This window comes from Anas acuta, chromosome 13, assembly GCF_963932015.1.
Source record: "Anas acuta chromosome 13, bAnaAcu1.1, whole genome shotgun sequence".
Taxonomy (NCBI): Eukaryota; Metazoa; Chordata; class Aves; order Anseriformes; family Anatidae; genus Anas; species Anas acuta.
Window position 1 is genome coordinate 20,142,084 of NC_088991.1, and position 17,556 is coordinate 20,159,639.

Consider the following 17,556-nt stretch of genomic DNA (forward strand, 5'->3'; position numbering starts at 1 on the left):
GCGGAGAGGGGGGCGTGGTCAGAGCGGTAGGGGGCGTGGCCACGGTGGGGGGCGGGAGGGGCCAAGATGGCGGCGGGGGCGTGGCCACAGCGGGGAGGGGGCCGCCATGGCGGGGGGGGGGGGTCCCAAGATGGCGGCTGGGGGGGGGGGTCACAAGATGGCGGCGGGCGCTCAGCTCTCCTCTTTTTCCGCCTCCTCCTTGTCCTCGTCGTCGTCCCGCTCGCCCTTGAGGCGCTGCCGGGCGAACTCCTCGATGACGATGTCCTCCTCGCTGCAAGGCACGGCAGCGCTTAGCCCCGCCATGCCCGGCCCCCCGGGGATGGGGGTTAAGGGGAAAGGGCGGCGGGGCTCCGTTACCTCCTGTCAGCGCGCAGCGGGGCCGGGCGGCGACGGGGAAAAGAAAGAAGCGAAGGAAGGAAGAAAGAGCGAAAAGAGTCAAAAATGGGGCTGGGGCAACGGGGCTGCTCCACGGGGAAGGTGAAGCCAGGGGGTGACCCCAGAAAGCCGCCCCGGGTGCCAGACCCCAAATCCTGGCTCCCAGATCCCGTCACAGTGTTAAACACACGCACACAAAACCACACCCCACAAATTCGGGAGGCAACGCTGGGCTTGGGGCTGGAAGAACGGGCTCGTGACCCCGCTCCTCACGCCCATGCTGCCACAGCGGGTGTCACACTGCTGGGTGTCACCCCTCTGTGACACCGCCAGAGGTTTGGGTGTTTTATCCAAGCACACTGTGACACCGCCACAGGTTTGGGTGTTTTATCCAAGCACACTGTGACACAGCCACAGGTTTGGGTGTTTTATCCAAGCACACTGTGACACAGCCACAAATTTGGGTGTTTTATCCAAGCACATGGTGACAAAGGCACAAATTTGGGTGTTTTATCCAAGCACACTGTGACAAGGGCACAAATTTGGGTGTTTTGTCCCAGCACACCTCCGCAGTCCCACACTGCTCAGTGGTGGCTGCACAAGGTTCGTGTCCCCCCCCTTACCTTGGCTTGTCTGCAGTCCGTGTGAGCGCACAGCACAGCGAGGCAGGGGTGGAAAGAGACAAAAACATTCAGGTTCACGCAGCAGTGGCCCTCAGGAGACATCCCTTAATGCTTGGGTGCTTTTCTAGACAGACACTCGGACGGGGGGCTCATTCTGTGGAGCACCTCGCCTAACATTTGGGGCTGCCCCGTGCCACCGCTGCTACCAGCTCCCATCTGAACGGGATCTGCCTTTTCCTCCTGAGTGCTCTCGCTGTGTCCCAGGTGCCACTTACCGTCCGCAGGCTTCGGGTGCATCAGGATGACGGGCAGCTCAACGCCAACGTCGCTGGAAATTGACTTTTTTTAGTCAATGCCCCCAGCACCACACTCAGCACGGGCCCCGAGCACCACACCGTGCTGGTGCTTGGCCCCACAAGCACCTCCCTGCTTACCTGGAAGTGAGATCCCCCAGGATGCTGCGCCACAGAGAGAAGGGACAGAAAGCAGCCAAGGAAAGGAGGGGAGATGTTAGGGTTTGCTTTGAGATCAGCTAAAAGATGCTTTAGCATGGATGAAGGGCAGTGGTAATGGGGCTGGAGGGGACCACGGGGACTCAGCTGCCCCCACAGCCACGGGGAGCAGGGGATGTCCCTGAGCCTCACCCTCCTCGGGACACCACCAGGTTGACCTTCACTTTGTAGGACACCAGGATCCCCAGCACCTCCTTGTCCATGCCGGGCCTCAGGCTAGGAGAGAGAGCAGGAAGATGCCACCATCCCTCCCAGCCCTGTGACAGCTCCCGGGGCTGCCTCCATGCCCCAACTGGTGTGGGGTGCGCTGGGGTTAGTGGGGAGGGACAGCACAATGTGGCAGCCAAAGAGAGGGGAGGGACGGCCGAAAACAAAACTTCTGGAGGCCACTTCAGCTCCCTGAGCGGGGATTTCTCCCGGCACAAGCCCGGCTCTTACATGGTGGTGGAGGCCAGGTTGGTGTCCTCGTGCTTGAGCTTTCCATCCAGAGCCAGGCCTCGCTTCTCGCGGTTAGCCGAGAGCGTGGGGGTGACGGAGTAGGTTTTGGAGAAGGTGGAGTTGGCCGCCACGTTCTCACTGGAAGGGGCAGGAGAGGAGAGCTCAGGGCCAGCAGCACCCTGCTGGGTGCTCAGCGCCACGCCGGGGCAGGGCAGGGCCCCCTTCCTGCCCCATCCTCCCCGCCGCAGCTGGCTGGGCTCATTTCCTCCTTTTGTTCCTTTCTACAACCACTTCTTTTTTTTTTTTTACCCCCCCACTTTTGCTCTGTCCCTCCTCTTTTTCAGGGGCCCAGGGGCCTTGCCTGACTGCAGCTGGCCTCAAGATGCAAAATGGGGAGAGGAAGCAGCCTGGGGACAGCTGTGCAGCTTCCCCCGGGGACATCCCCGAGCTTGTGCTGGGGGGCTCGACGTCCACAGCCTTCCCTCTCCTCTGCTTCCTCAGCATCTGCTCTTCTAACACTGATTTATTTTTTTTGCTGCCCGCTTTAACACCATCGTCACCACCCACTCCTCATCCGCTTCCTCCCTCTTCTCCCCCGTGCCACGCTGCGTGCCGGATCCTTTTTGCTCACTTGATCTCCTCCATGCACACGGTCTTCGTGTATTTATCCAGCGAGTAGAGAACCACGTCTGTGATCTGATCCACTGAGGCAGACGAGAGGGAGCAGCGTTGGGGCGGCGGCAGGGACCGGGCGCGCGTTCCCCATCCCCGACACCAGCACAGCGGGCACCAGGACGTGCCCCTCGCGCTCGCTCTCACCTGAAATCTTAATTTTCTTCACAATCTTGTTGGTGGTGTTGTTGATGTTGACAGTCACGTTGATGGGGTCTCCGTGGTAGTAGATCTGCAGTCAGAAGAGACCCGGTGACGTGGCCAGCCAACAGGAATGGGGACAGAGACGTCCCGGTCCCCATTTCTGGGGGTGCTCGTGGTGGCACAGGGCAGGGGACGGCCCCTGTGCTGACCTCCCTGTCCAGGGAGGCCTCGAGGTGTAGGGGCTTGTCAGACATCATGAACTGCCGGGTGGTCTCCGCTTTGGGCGCGGGGCCCGTTTTCATGGGTGCAAACTGGATCTTGCGGATGATCAGGCGCACCGAGTTCCTGCGGGGCGAGAAACCGTCGCTGCTGGGCACCCCCACGCACAGGGGGACAGACACGGGGCTTGTTTTTGGGGGCATCCCAGTTCCTCTAGTCACACCATGCAACCTACAGCCTGCTTTTAGGGCGGGGAGGGCGCAGGCATGGGACCAGCACCCATCCTACGGGCAAAGTGCCCAGTCCAAGTGTGCCACGGCACAGCCTTGGCCCGGCCCTGAGCTGGCCACCCCAAAACGGTCTGGTTGTTCAGTTTTAGGCCATGGGGAAGTAAAGGGTTCCCCCGCAAATACCTCTTGTGGATCTTCTCCTCCAGGTTTTCAGCACAAAACCCTTTCACCTCGAAGTCCACGCCGCAGGCCTGGGGGCACACATTGGGTTACAAAGCAGGGGGGGCTCCGAGCTGCCCGAGGTTCGGGCTTGTTCCCCTCCTTCCTCCATCGCATCCCGGGAGATCCCAGCCCCAAATCCCCCTGCCCCTTCCCTCCAACCCTCACCCCACCTCACGGCCACCTCCCCACGACTCGGGGACACGGGTTGGGGACAGCATCTGACCTTCCCCACATCGTCAGGTCCCGGCTGGAGGGTGACCGAGCAGGGCAAGTTGGTGGCAACCTGGGCAGGAGAGGGAAGGAGCAGATAAAGGACGTGCCCCAAGGTGAGCCCCGGAGCCGTGGCGATGGGGAGGAGCAGCCCCTACCTCGAAGGTGAAGGGGTACGCGTTCTCGCCGAGCTTCTTCATCAGCTTCTCCTGCAGAGGGGTGAGGGTTTTGGGCACCTGGTCGGGCACCGGCGGGAAGATCTGCGTGGTCAGGACGTAGAGGTCCTTCCTGAAGGTCAGCCCGATAACATCGAGGTCGTCCCGGCCGTAGCGGAAGGCGCAAGTCAGCGTCACATAAACTGGGGCCGCCGCGGGGGTGCCAGGAAGGCAAGGGTTGAGAAAGGAGGGAGGAAAGAGGAGCTGTGTTTATATCTCGTTGGCATTAAAAGCCTGTTATCTACAGCAATGTGACCGTGTTAAAGATCTGGCCCCAAGCACAGAGCTAACGAGATCCATCGCATCTCTTTCTTCAAGGCACAGGCAACTTCAGAGCTTTTGTCCCTGCCCCTTAGTACCTTTTCTGTCCTTCAGGTACTCCGGGTCGATCAGGCAGACGCCATCTGCAAATAAGCAAAAAGGAAAGGGCAGAGAGCTCGGCACGGCAGCGGGAGAGAAGATCCTTGTCATAATATTGTGCTTTTTCAGGGCAAAATTGTCTGCTCATCGGCTGGGAGGGAGCTGCCTGTTGTGGGGACGGTGGCACTCCCTTGAGCATCCCCCCCAGCAGGGCTTGTTTGCAAAGGGCTTTTATCTTTAAAGGTATTTCTTTTCAGGAATTTGTAGGAAAACGCTGGGATTTTGAGCATGCGGGGACCCCACTCACCCACAGAGTCCACGGACTCCACGTGGTCCACGAAGTCCCTCTTCCCCAGGTAGATGGAGAGCTAGGGGAGCGCGTGGCGAGAGGGAACGGGTTAGTGACTGCCATCCCACTGCCCCGAATTGCCAAGCCCCCAAAGTGAGCCCAGTGGGGTGGCACCAGGACAGGTAGAGAGAAATCGGGAGGTTTCCAAGGGAAGGAAAACCCAGATTGTGTCCCCCCACCCACACTGGGGGCAGCCCTGTAGGTCCTGTAGGTCCTCACCTTCCCGTTGGGGCTCGTCTTCTTGAACACCCTGCGGGGAAAACACACACACGGAGAGGTTGGGACGGCCACGGAGAGGTTGGGACGGCCACGGAGAGCCTGGGGGCAGCTCCACACCCCCCTGGGGCGAGAGGAGCATCCCCAGGAGCCGCAGCGGGGACATCAGAGCCCCTACAGACACTCACTTTGCTCCATCTGCCATTTTAAGTCGGGTGCCGCACGGCTCGGACCTGCGGGGAGAAAAAGGGGGAAAGTGGAGGAGGTGAGGAGGGGGAGCAACGGGGCCAGGAAATTTGCTGCCACGACTTAACAAGAGGAAAGTGCTCAATTGGTCCCGTTGCTCGCAGGAGGGCGAGGAAGACGCAGGTGAGAGCCTTTTGGCTGCCCCACGAGCCCCGAGCCCGGCGCATCCATCCCCCTGCTCCCAGCCTTTGCTTGCTCAAGCCCAGCGTCCAGAATTAAACGGCAAATATCTCGCTGATTTGCGGGGAGATTAGAAGGGATGAGCTCAGCTTCTTAAACTTTAGGCTGCTTGGACATTAGCGGGGCTTAAGGATTTGACGCCCCGGGGCCGTGTGGGCAGAGGCGCTCCTTTACGTAAGCTGGAGAGAGAAAAAGGAACCCGTGGGGAGGGAGCGGGGCAGATGCTGATCCCTGTCCCCATGGGAAAACAAGGGATTAATCCCAAACACAGGGGCTGTGATCCCCTGGGGGCTGTGGGGTTGTGAAGCTCTGCGGGGTCCCTGGGGCAGCAGCACGAGGAGGTGCGAAGGGCCTGGGAGCAGAGCGGTGCTGTGGGGCCCAGGATTTGGGGAAAGGGGGGTGAAAGGCAGGGGAGAGGGGAGCCGGAGCCTCCTCTGCGTGTGCCGAGCCTCACGGAGGGGGGATTGGGGCTCCTCCTGGCTTGGCTCAGCTCTCCTGCACCGCTACGGATGCCCCTGCCCATGCTGAAAGCCATCTGGGCAGATTTTTTGGCCCTAAGCCTCCCTCCTTCCAGCCCTGAGTCCGGCACCCACGTCCCTGCCCCACAGCACCCCACAGCACCCCACAAAGCAGCCGGGGCCGTGCAGGCAGCACTCACCTGGGCTGGGTGCTGCTCTCCTCCTCTCCTCCTTCTCCCCGGCTGCTCCCCGTCTTGCAGCCTCTTATACCTGCCCCAGCCCTCCCCCGGCTCCTGCCTGGCTGGAGATGAGTCGTGTGTGTGTGGGGGAGAGGTATTTTGGGGCTGGAATCCTATTAATTGATTAACCGGGGAGACGCTCCGTGAGTAAGAGTGGGGCCATCAATACGGCGGTGGCTGGAGCCCCGAGAAAGCAGCTTACGGGGCTTGGCGGGGCTTAGGGGCAGGGTGATGCTGATTGAGGCGGGCAGGGGGAGGGCAGGGGGAGGGCAGGGGTGCCCGCTCCCCCCGGCATCACCCCAGCACCGCTCCCAGCCCACGTGGAGCCGGGGCAGCCCCGGGTTCGGTGGCGGAGGGGAGGGAGGGGGCTGCCTGGTCGATTCGCCCCATGGCCAACGTGCCCACGGGGATGGCACCTCCAGCTCTGGGGGCTCCCTAACTCCTAAACCCTGCTGGGGGGACCCCAAAAAATGCCAGTGGGTGAGACCAGCTGGTTTAGGAGATGCCACGCTCCCGCACCCAGCCCGGCTTTAGGTGCCGGCACGTGCTGAGCGGGGCTGGGACTGGTGATCCCTGTTAATTGCACGCAGGAGAGCTGCTTAGCTCGCAGATTAGGGGGTGCTATTTCTGCCAAGGGCAGGGGACACGTGAACTGCGACCTTCCCGGTGGCAAAGGTCCCGGGCACCCTCCTCCAGCACGGTGCTCGGGGTCCCGGCTGGCCACGTCCATCCCCGTGCTCACCCCGCTGGCCGGGGCACCACGAGGAGGGGAGCCAGCCCTCTGCCTGACCCCGGTGATGCCTTTCTCCCGTTCCCTGATCACAAAAAGGTTCCATGCCTTGTCCCAACCTGCCCTCCGGGGCCCCGTGCCACGCTGCGGTGGCGCCGATTCCTGAAAGCCCCTGAGAGCTCCGGGTCTTCCTCCCCTGATCTGGATTAGGGGCCGTGGACGGCGCTAATCCCACCTGCCCCCAAAGCCAGGCGGGGAATTATTGCCGTGCTGTTAAGTAACAGCCAGGGGCAGCGGGGGGACGGGGGCTGTGCCACCACCCTGCCCTGCTCAGGACGTGGCGAGGGATGCAGGCACCAGCAGCCCACAGCCTCCAGCCCAGAATTAACCGGGCTGCACAACTTCTCGGTGGCGCTGGCCACAGGTTCCTCCGTGAGCCCGGGGGATGCCGGCACAAGGGGAAGCCTCGGAGAGGTTTGGGCGCACGGTGGTGGTGGAGCGGCCCCGTGCCGGGGGCTCCTTGCTGCAAGGGGACCTTGCAAACCGCCCTGGGCTGTGCAAAGAGAAAAAATGGGGAGCAATGTAGGTGGGTCCCTGCGGCAGATGGTGGCTGCAGCTCGTCTGTAATTAACACTGCAGTGCTAATCACCAGCGCAGCCCGGGGCAGAGCTGCCCAGCACATGCAGGACCCGCTCAGTGTCTGTGGCAGGAGCAAAGCCTCTCCGTGAGCCCCAGCAGCCCCCGAGCCCTCCCCGAGCCCCCACACCCCATTTCCAATCCCCCTGACCCCATTTTGGGATGCCCAGGCTCCCTCGGGCACCCGATGCCCAAAGTGGCTGGAGCTGGCCCCACGGGGGCTGCGGCGCCCCCACATTTTGGGGGGCACCCCCTGAGCCCCTCTCCTGGCGCACAGCCGAGAGAAGGGAGCTCGGAGAAAACGGGGAGTGGGGCGGCGGCGGAGCCCCCCCAGCCTCTCCCCGCCGTGCTCGGGGCGCTGGGCCCCGCATGGCCGCCGGCTTCCCCTTGGCAGCGGGGCTGGAGAGGGAGGAGGAGCGAGGAGGCCGGCGGGGAGAGCAGAGCGCAGAGAAGGAGGAAGAGCGCGGGCGGGCGCCGTGGTGCTGAGCGGGGGCACCGGGGCCACCGGGGAGAGGGTGCTGCGTGCCCTGCGCCCTGCCGCTGCCCCGTGGGGCAGGAGCACGGCGGGCACAGCGGGAGGGGGCTCGGGGCTGCACCCCAAAAAACTCCGCTCGCTGCCCCCAGCGCCCTCCGGGAGCCGCAGGAGCCACGAGGGAGGGGTGAGTGCCGCTGGTGATGTTCGGGGCGCCCGCACGGCCTACGGGGTGGTGGCCCCGGGGTTGGGGTGGCGGCACGGGGTGACCCTGCCGGGGGTCCCTGACGCTCGCCTCTCTGCCCCGCTGCGCCCTGCAGGCTGGAGCCCCCGGCATGAGGACCCCCCGGACCCCCAGCATCCCCCCGCAGCCTCCCTGCTCCTGCTGCCCCCTCGCCGCCCGGCTGCGGGGCTGATGTGGGGCTGGGACCACCGGGGAGCAGCGGCAGCCTCCTGGCGCCCCGGGGGATGGCAGCGGCCAGCTGGTACCACCGGGACATCAGCCGGGTGGTGGCCGAGGACCTGCTGGCCAAGGCGGGCAGGGACGGCTGCTTCCTGGTGCGGGACAGCGAGTCCGTGGCGGGGGCGTACGCCCTTTGCCTCCTGTGAGTGCCCCCCCTGTGCTCTGCTCTCCGCATCCTTCTGGGGGCTCGTTGGGGAAGGAGCTGGCCCCGTCCCCATGGGGTTTGGTGGGGCTGGGGGTGCTGTGGGGCCCTCAGGGCAGGGTTTTGGGGTGGGGGTGGGAATTATCCCACAGCCGGAGGGATGTGCGCGGGGTGCGGGTGCTGGTTCTGCTTCGCTCAGCTCTCTGACACCGGGATATCGGGGTGATGCCCAGCTTGGATCAAGGGAAAATCCTGGCAGAAACCCACACCAGGAGCTCCCAGCCCAAACCCAGCCCCCCCAGGGGATGGGGGGCAGCACCCCGAGCCCTTTGGGGCTGCCCACCTTAGGGTGCCCTCCCTGGGCGCACACAGACATCCCCTCTCCGTCCAGCCCCTGCTCTTAACTTCTCCCATGCCAGGATTTCGGCACCCCGAGCCCCAAAACACCGCTGCTGGTCCTCCAGGACCCTCCTGCAGCCCGGGGACGCATCAGTGGGGCCAGGAGATCTGGGCTGCTGTGGCACGGGGCGGTGCCTCTGTGGGTTTGGACGGCTGCCCCCCAGCTCCCCGTGGCTTTTCCTGGCCGGGCGCGAGGTCCAAATTGCAACCACATGGTGCTGGGGATGGATGCGGGGGTGCAGGGCACGCTGGGGGGGTTGGGGTGGTGGGCAGGGCGAGGATTTTATGGCCAGAACCAGGAGCTCAGCTCCAAATCCTGCCGAGGGGGCACGGTGCAGACGCTGGGCTCTCCCCCAGGTTCCAGCGGCACGTCCACACCTACCGCATCCTCCCCGACGACGAGGGGCTGCTCTCGGTCCAGGTGGGTGGCGGGGGCTCGCCGGGCACCCTCAGGAAGCAGGTGGGGAGGGTGTGGAAGGCTTTTGGGGGGGGGGGGGGGGGAAATTTTGCTGCCACCTCCAGCTGCTTCTGCAGGGCGAGCGGTGCGGTTTGCTCTTTGCACGAGCTGGCTGCAGCGGCAGCACAGGATGTGCGAGCTCTGCACCGAGCCCTTCTGCAGCCCGGCTGGGAACGGTGCTGCCCCGGCAGCCTCGCAGCCTCGCAGCCTGCTGCTGCTGCTGCACCTGGGGCAGCTTTGCAAAATATTTTCCCCTTTCCTGTCGCTCTCACCGTCCCGGTCACAGCAGCCCTGCAGCCCCGCTCGCTGCTGGCCTGGCCCCGTTGTTCCCCCTTGGTGTCCCTTCGTGTTTTCTCTGGGTTCCCAACTTTGCCACCACCCTTCCTGTGGCCCTAAAAAAGCCCCGCTCTGCTTCCCAAGGGGATATCCTCATCTCCTCCCCCTCCTTGTCCTGCTGCCCTGCAAGGTTGGCATCCAGCTGGCACCCACCGCTCGGCACGGGCACATTTTGGGGGACAGACCCCATCTGGCACAGCAACCTGCCTGGGGGTGCCCCCATCCCTCAGACCCCATGGATGGGGGGCACATCCCATGCCAGCATCCCCTCTGCCTCCCCCAGACCATCCAGGGCATCCAGGCCAAGTGTTTCCGCACGCTCCCCGACCTGATCGGCGCCTACCAGCAGCCCAACAACGGGCTGGTGACCCCCCTGCTCTACCCCGTGCACCGGCACCGGGACGCGGCCGATGAGGACTCGGGTCAGCGGGGCCGGGGGCTGCGGGATTGGGGCTGGGGGCTGCCAGGGGTGCCCGTGCTGAGCTGGGGGTGCTGTGCCCGCAGACGGGGAGGACGGCAGAGGGAACCCTGCGGGCAGCGCGGTCCCCGCCGGGGGGCACGGGGGGAGCACGGGGCTCGGCGCTCCCCATGCCCGGCCCCACATCTCGCAGCAGCTGCAGCTGAGGCTGCAGGAGCAGGTGCACAGCAGGTAACATCGGGACCCTTCCCTCCCGAGGGGTGGGCACGGGGCACGGGGAGAGGAGCAGGGGGTGCTGGTGGTTCCCAAAAAAGTAGGGATTTCGTAAAAGCTGAGCGAGGTGCCCGGGGATGGCGCTGCCCCGAGCTCCGGGCACCGCTGCTCCCAGCCACTGCCTGCCCCACAGCCCGGCCAGCGACTTCATGGGCTTCATGGCCGAGTACCTGAGCCAGCACCTGCAGCTGGACCTGGAGGCGCTGCGCAACGGCCACCTGCAGCTGCGCCACCTCAGCACCGCCCTCGTCACCGCCTGCAGGGCGCTGCACAGGCGAGTGGCACGGGGACAGGACACGGGCACTGCGGGGACACTCGCCTCATCCCCATCCCATCCCCATCCCCATCCCCATCCCCATCCCCATCCCATCCCATCCCATCCCCATCCCCATCCCATCCCCATCCCATCCCATCCCCATCCCATCCCATCCCCATCCCCATCCCCATCCCCATCCCCATCCCCATCCCCATCCCCATCCCATCCCCATCCCATCCCATCCCCATCCCCATCCCCATCCCCATTCCATCCCCATCCCCATCCCCATCCCCATCCCATCCCCATCCCCATCCCCATCCCCATCCCCATTCCATCCCCATCCCCATCCCATCCCATCCCCATCCCCATCCCCATCCCCATCCCCATCCCATCCCATCCCCATCCCCATCCCCATCCCCATCCCCATCCCATCCCATCCCATCCCATCCCATCCCATCCCATCCCATCCCATCCCATCCCATCCCATCCCCATCCCCATCCCCATCCCCATCCCCATCCCCATCCCATCCCATCCCATCCCATCCCCATCCCCATCCCATCCCATCCCCATCCCCATCCCCATCCCATCCCCATCCCATCCCATCCCATCCCATCCCCATCCCCATCCCCATCCCATCCCCATCCCATCCCATCCCCATCCCCATCCCATCCCATCCCCATCCCCATCCCCATCCCCATCCCCATCCCATCCCATCCCCATCCCCATCCCCATCCCCATCCCCATCCCATCCCATCCCATCCCATCCCCATCCCCATCCCATCCCATCCCATCCCCATTCCCGGCGGGGCACCGTTCCCACTCCATCTCTCACTCCCCCCCCCACCTCTCTGCAGTGAGATCGACTTCACGTTGGCGGGGCTGGAGACCCTGGCCAGGGTGTTCGACCCCCCTGCGTCCCCTCGCAGCCCGGCCAGGGAGCAGGTGAGACCCCGGGGGCTCATCCCGCCTGGGCACGGGGAAGGTTTTTGGGGTGGTTTTAGTGCCCGTGAGCACCCAGGGGTGCTGCGTGTGCCTGGTGGGGACATGGGGTGGCTCCCTGCTGGGACAGGCAGGGATGTGTCCCCACTCCTGGTTCAGGATGGGGGGAGCCTGTCCCTGCCCGCCTCGTTGTGCACCCGGAGCCAGCAGGGGGGAGCACGGAGCCCAGCGAGCGCCCCTCCTTCTCCCCAGGGCTTTCTGGCCAGCGATCCCGACCTGGAGCTGCTCCTCAACAAGATCTCTGCCGTCAACCACCTCCTCTCATCGCTGGAGAAGAAGGTGCCTGCTCCCTGCCGGGTGGGGAGCTGGGCACAGCCAGACCTCACGGCCTCTTCCCGAGGCTACAATCCCCTGCTCTGCGCTCCCAGTCCCACCATTCCCCCAAACTGGGGGCACCTCAGCCGCCCCCATCCCGTCCCCAGCTCCCTCTCCTCCCGCTGCCAGGTGCTGAGGTCCCTGCAGGACACGGTGTCGCGGCACAACCTGGCGCTGCCCAGCCTGGCGGCCCCTCCGCCGGCCACCAAGCCCCTGGCCGTGCAGTGCTTCGAGGTGAGGGCACGGGGTGGTCCCAAAACCAGCATCGCTCCTGGGTGGGGGCCGCCTCGGGACCCCCTCCTGGTGCCGCAGGTGAAGGTGGGCAAGTCGCAGCGGGCAGCCCTGAGGGTGGACGTGGAGCTGGGCACGGTGACCGTCACCAAGAAGGGCAGCGGGGCGCCGGAGGAGATCATCCCGCAGGATAAAAGTATGGGGTCGGGGGCCGGGGGGCGCGCTCCCCGCACTGGGGGATCCCCTCCTGACGGCCAGCGTTCAGTCCTGCAGCTGATCAAATACCAGAGCGTGCAGAGCAAGGTGAGGCTGGTGTACGACCGCGACCCGCAGCGCAGCCTGAGCAAGGACTTCGTCTTCCCCAGCGCGCGGGTGAGCACCACCAGCCCCTTTTTCCCCCCTTTTTCTCCTCGGAGAGGCAGTTTTGGGAACACGGACCCGTTATTTAGCCACGCAGTGAGCAGGCACTCTCAAGGTCCAGGCCACTCGCGTGAGCCGTCTCTGGCACCTGGGGGTGCCGTCCCCCTGACGCAGCCGCCTTTTAGGGTGCTTTGTTCCCCTACACCTGGGTCCAGCCCCAGGGCCCTGAGCCCCCCCATGTGCCCCCCATCTCACCCACAGAAGCGAGAAGCCTTCTGCCAGCTGCTGCAGCTGATGAAGATCCAGCACTCCAACCTGGACGAGCCCGACCTCATCTCGGTCTACGTCGGGACGTGGAACATGGGTAAGGGGCCGAGCTGGTCCTTGGTGTGGGGAGGGGGACGGAGAAGCCCCCAGCCCCCAGCCGGGCCATTTTGGGGTTTGCGCTGTTGCTGATGGAGGCGTGGATGCCTGGAGGGCTTCACACCCCAGCACAGGTCTGAGATGTTCATGGATGGACCAAGCGTGATGTGTCCTGACCCCAGGGGGTCCCGGAGACGCACGGGGCAGGGCCCGGGGGTGGCGAGGGGCTGGAGGAAAGTCACCCGCTGGCCCCGTCCCCCAGGCAGCGCCCCGCCGCCGCGCTCCCTCGCCTCCTGGCTGACCTCGCGGGGCTTGGGGCGCACGCAGGACGAGACCACCGCCTGCATCCCCCACGACATCTACGTCATCGGCACCCAGGAGAACTCCCTGGGCGACCGCGAGTGGGTCGAGTTCCTGCGCGCCTCCCTCAAGACACTGATGGCCATCGACTACCGCGTGGTAACGGGCACCCGCTGGGACCCCCCCAGCCCCAATCCCGCTGTGGGGCGGGCAGCTCACCCCCCGTGTGCCCCACAGGTCGCCCTGCAGTGCCTGTGGAGCATCAAGATGGTGGTGCTGGTGAAGCCCGAGCACGAGCGGCGCATCAGCCACGTCCACACCTCCAGCGTCAAAACGGGGATCGCCAACACGCTGGGTACGGAGGGGACCCCACGGAGCCGGGGGGGCTGCCCCATGGGGCTCCTGGCCCCCCCCATGAGCTCGGTGTCCCCGCAGGGAACAAGGGGGCCGTGGGCGTCTCCTTCCTCTTCAACGGGACCTCCTTCGGCTTCGTCAACTGCCACCTGGCCTCCGGCAGTGAGAAGACCCACAGGTGACGGGGGGCTCGGGGTGGCATTTTGGGGTGCCCCGCTGTCCTTGTCCCCAGCTGGCAGGGACGGGGTGCTCCGGGGTGTTTTTTTGGGGGGTTGATGTGCGGCTGCCGTCCCCCCCGGTGCGGCACAGGAGGAACCAGAACTACAGCGACATCCTGCGCTCCCTGGCGCTGGGCGACAAGCGGCTCAGCGCCTTCGACCTCACGCTGCGCTTCACCCACCTCTTCTGGTTCGGGGACCTCAACTACCGCCTGGACATGGACGTGCAGGTGGGTGCCCCCCCGGGACCCTCCCGGCTGCCCCCAGGGGCCGCCGCTCACCGCTTTGCCCTCCGCCCGCCCAGGACATCCTGAGCCACGTCACCAAGAAGGAGTTTGGCGTCCTGCTGGCCGTCGACCAGCTCACCCTGGAGCGGGAGAAGAACAAGGTGTTCCTGCAGTTCCGTGAGTGCAGGGGGCACGCTGGTGGCACCCAGGGACCCGCTGTCCTGGTGCCCCCTCCGGCACGTGGCGGTGCCTGCACAGCTCTGTGCGAGATGCCAAAAACCTGGGGGATGTCGGTGTGCACCATGAACCCCCCAGGGCAGCGTCCCCACGGGAGCACGCAGCTTTGGGGACAGCTGGAGGTGCTGTCCCCATGTCCCCTCTGTGTCTCCATCCCCAGGAGAGGGTGACATCTCCTTCCCCCCCACCTACCGGTACGAGCGGGGCTCCCGGGACAGCTACATCTGGCAGAAGTTCAAGACCACGGGGGTGAGTTCCCAAAGCAGCACCCCGGGGGAAAGCAGCCCGAGCCGGGGAGGGGACCCGAGCGGGCTGCTCCTCTCCTCCTAGGTGAGGATCAACGTCCCCTCGTGGTGCGACCGCATCCTCTGGAAGTCGCACCCCGAGACCCACCTGGTCTGCAACTCCTACGGTGAGCGGGACGGGGACGGGGCTGGGGCTGAGCCTGGTGCTGCCCGAGCTGCCCGGGGCTCAGGGACAGTCCCCAAGTGTCCCTGTCCCTCTCCAGGCTGCACCGACGACATCGTCACCAGCGACCACTCGCCCGTCTTTGCCACCTTTGAGGTGGGCGTCACGTCACAGTTCGTGCCCAAGAGCGGTGAGGACGAGGGGACGGGGTCTGTCCCCACGGGGATCTGGGGACCCACCCCGCACCCGCTGAGCCCCCCTGCACCTCCCGCAGCCCCCGGCAGCAGCCCCGAGCCCCTGGCCTGCATCGAGTGGGAGAGCATCGAGGTGATCGTGAAAACCGCCAGCCGCAGCAAGTGCTACATCGAGTTCCACTCCTACTGCCTGGAGGGTGAGGTGGCACCACGGGGAGGGTCCCTGGGGTGGGCACGCCGGCACGGGGCTGGAGCTGTGCCCCCCTTTCCCCGGCTCTGTCCCCGCAGAGGCTCAGCGGAGCGGGGAGAACAACTCCCAGAGCTGCGACGTGCCCGGCTTCCTCAGGATGGGCTGGTCGGCCAAGCAGCTGCCCGTGGTACGCCCCGCACCCTGCAGGGTCCTCGAGCATCCTCCTGCCTCCTCGTCCCCATCCCTCTCACCTCACCATGCCCTGGGATGAACCCCGAGGGGCACGGGGGGCTGTCACCGTCCCCGAGGACAGAGCCCAGCCGTGCGCCCTGCCCCACAGCAGCTCCCCTCTCTCCCCGTGCAGCTGAACCCCATCCTGTCCGACCTGGAGTACCTGGGGGACCAGCACCTGCTGCTCAGCATCAAGGGCGTGGAGAGCTGCGAGTCCTACGGTGCGTGCATGGGGTGGGGGCACGGGCAGGGAGCTGCTGTGCCCTGGGGGTGGGGGGCTCGCTGGTCCCCGGAGCCACCCCGTTAACGCGGGCTGTGCGCGCAGGCGAGTGCTGCATCGCCATGAGGTCGATGATTGGCAGCACGGCGCAGCAGTTCGAGACCTTCCTCTTCCACCGGGGCGAGGAGACGGGCTCCATGCGGGGCTGGATGAAGGTGCGGGTCCCCAAGGAGAGGCACAGCACCCGCGAGAGGCTCTACGGTAAGGCGGCCCCGTGCCACCCTGCTCCTGCCACGCAGTGCCCGTCCCTCCGGCACCCCCCGGGGGCCAGGTGACATTTTTGTGCCCTGCAGAGTGGATCAGCTTTGAGGAGGAGGACGAAGCTCCGGCAGCGGACACCCCGCCGTGCCCCAAGCCACCTCTCAGGTACCCCCCCGGCTCTGCCTTGCCACGCACCCCATCCCCAGGCCGTGCCGAGCCCTGCCCCGCAGCACCTCGCAGGAGCCGGCCCCACAGCCTCCCGGAGGCCAGCAGCTACACCAACCCAGCCTACTTCATCTTCGAGGGGCTCCCCACCGCCTGTGGGGTGCCGGCGGAGAGCCCCACGTGGGGGCAACGGCCCCGCAGCCCCCTCAGGGCACGGGTGCCCTCTCCCCGCGGGTTCCTGCTCAGCCCCCCGGGCGCGGGCAGGCAGAAACGCCCCAAATCAGCCATCCTGGAGAGGGATGTGCCAGCGATGGGCGACTGCTCGCTGACGGCGCTGCACATGGCCTCGTGCCTGAGCCAGCTGGAGCGGCTCGCCCCCGAGCGTGCGGGGCACAGCCACAAGGTGCAGCTGCGCCAGACCCACAGCGCCCTGGAGCCACCCCCCCGGCGCTCCCCGGGGCTGCCGGGGCGCCCCACGGATGCTCGCCAGCACGGCCACCCTGGAGAGGTACCTCCACGGGGAGGGGGGGGTGTACTTTTGGCTAGCGGGCCACCCATGGGTGCAGGTGGGCACTTTTGGTCCTGCCGTGGTGATGTTGAAGCCTTTCCCTGTTCTCTTTTTCCCCCCAGTGGCCCTGTGACAGGTCCCGCAGCATGGGGCTGGGCCACCTCAGCGTGCAGCAGGGCGAGGAGGGGCTGTGTGTGCATAGCTGGGACGGCCCCGAATTCTTCAGGTACCCCCCGGCCCCGGAGCTGGCAGCGGGGGGCTCGGAGCAGCCCGGCACCGCTGCCCCCAGGGTCCCTGGCAGGGCCCCGCGCCCTGGGGGGGACGAGAGGTGAGCCTCAGGGCAGGGCGCAGGGGACCGAGGGTGCACCCACCGTGTCCCCAGGTCCTCGTGGAGGCCTGGGGGGTCCCCGCTCCTGCTCAGTGGCTTCCCGGCAGGGGATCCCTCTGGCCACGTGTGTAGGGACGGCACCAAGCGGGACCTGCTGGAAGCCGGGGGGCTCAGCCCTGCCCAGCGCAACGCCCCCCGTGGCGAGGTGCTTGGGAGCCCCTCGGGGAGCCCGCCTCGAGCCAAGAGCATAGACCCAGAGGTGTGGGACTGGGAACATCCCACAGGGGTTCTGTGGCCAGCACCCAGGACTGGACCTCCTGGCCGTGTGCCCGACCTGCCTGGTGTGCCTCGGGACAGCCTCGGGAAGTGCCTGTGGCCATGGGGATGGATGCTCTCCGGCTGTCACCGCGCGTCTCCGGCCTCCCAAAACCTCCCCAAAGCAATGGAAGGACCCTGCTGAGCCCCCCAGCGAGGGGACACGGGACACAGGGCTAACGGAGGCCGCTCAGGAGGTGGGGACCGCTGGATGCTTTGGACCTGGAGGCTTTGGGCACCCTCGTGCCTTGGGCGCATCGGCCGCTCCCTCGTCCCGCCGCTCAGCCTGGCTGGGGATCCCTGAGGATTTCTCCTCCAGCGGCTGCTCCCGGGGCTGCGTTGTGGTTTCTGTACGAGCTGCACCTTGCTGCTCCCACCTGCAATAAAGTCTCAGGGTTCGGAGGACTTTGGGGTGCGCGTCGCTGTGCGCAGCCAGGGGCACGCGCTGCCCCCACAAAGCACGGGGAGCGCCGGCACCCGGCTGGGTGCTGCCCTCCCACTGCTGGGGTGCTGGGATGGGCCCAGTTTTGGGGACACCGTGCCCAGAGATGGCCCCAGGTTTGGGGACACTATGCCCAGGCTGGCCTCAAGGTGGCAGTGGCCACCTTTGTCCCCAGGAGAGCCCTGCAGGTCTGGGGTGC

At 66.0% G+C, this 17,556-nt stretch overlaps 2 protein-coding genes across 4 annotated transcripts; one reads left to right on the forward strand and one right to left on the reverse strand.

The window, feature by feature from the left end:
• Nucleotides 1–35: 35 nt before the first annotated feature.
• Nucleotides 36–7,568, reverse strand: ARR3 (arrestin 3). 2 transcript variants are annotated; one of them, XM_068697481.1, is made up of 18 exons: nt 5,870–7,568; nt 4,974–5,018; nt 4,789–4,819; nt 4,528–4,588; nt 4,220–4,264; nt 3,804–4,003; nt 3,659–3,718; nt 3,397–3,464; nt 2,974–3,109; nt 2,768–2,852; nt 2,580–2,652; nt 1,949–2,086; nt 1,643–1,726; nt 1,433–1,456; nt 1,274–1,326; nt 999–1,008; nt 358–360; nt 36–271 (listed from the first exon to the last, which is right to left on the reverse strand). In XM_068697481.1, exons 2-18 carry the CDS (start codon nt 4,988–4,990, stop codon nt 172–174), a joined length of 1,188 nt encoding a protein of 395 aa, XP_068553582.1. In that variant the 5' UTR covers nt 4,991–5,018; nt 5,870–7,568; the 3' UTR covers nt 36–171. The 2 variants fall into 2 exon arrangements, with proteins under 2 accessions (XP_068553582.1, XP_068553581.1); XM_068697480.1 differs by lacking the exons at nt 36–271; nt 358–360 and having other exon boundaries at nt 405–1,326.
• Nucleotides 7,569–7,723: 155 nt separating this feature from the next.
• Nucleotides 7,724–17,320, forward strand: LOC137863892 (phosphatidylinositol 3,4,5-trisphosphate 5-phosphatase 2-like). Of its 2 annotated transcripts, XM_068697479.1 has the most exons (27): nt 7,725–7,933; nt 8,067–8,351; nt 9,108–9,171; nt 9,827–9,965; nt 10,048–10,192; nt 10,368–10,508; nt 11,346–11,433; nt 11,683–11,769; nt 11,935–12,039; nt 12,118–12,232; nt 12,302–12,408; nt 12,658–12,760; nt 13,022–13,218; nt 13,297–13,414; nt 13,495–13,591; nt 13,723–13,861; nt 13,936–14,035; nt 14,256–14,344; nt 14,426–14,507; nt 14,604–14,693; nt 14,778–14,894; nt 14,986–15,074; nt 15,252–15,339; nt 15,444–15,599; nt 15,692–16,272; nt 16,395–16,600; nt 16,708–17,320. In XM_068697479.1, the coding sequence occupies exons 2-27, from the start codon at nt 8,215–8,217 to the stop codon at nt 16,730–16,732; spliced, it is 3,405 nt and encodes a 1,134-aa protein (XP_068553580.1). In that variant the 5' UTR covers nt 7,725–7,933; nt 8,067–8,214; the 3' UTR covers nt 16,733–17,320. The 2 variants fall into 2 exon arrangements, with proteins under 2 accessions (XP_068553579.1, XP_068553580.1); XM_068697478.1 differs by having other exon boundaries at nt 7,724–7,933; nt 13,022–13,414.
• The last annotated feature ends 236 nt before the right edge of the window (nt 17,321–17,556 follow it).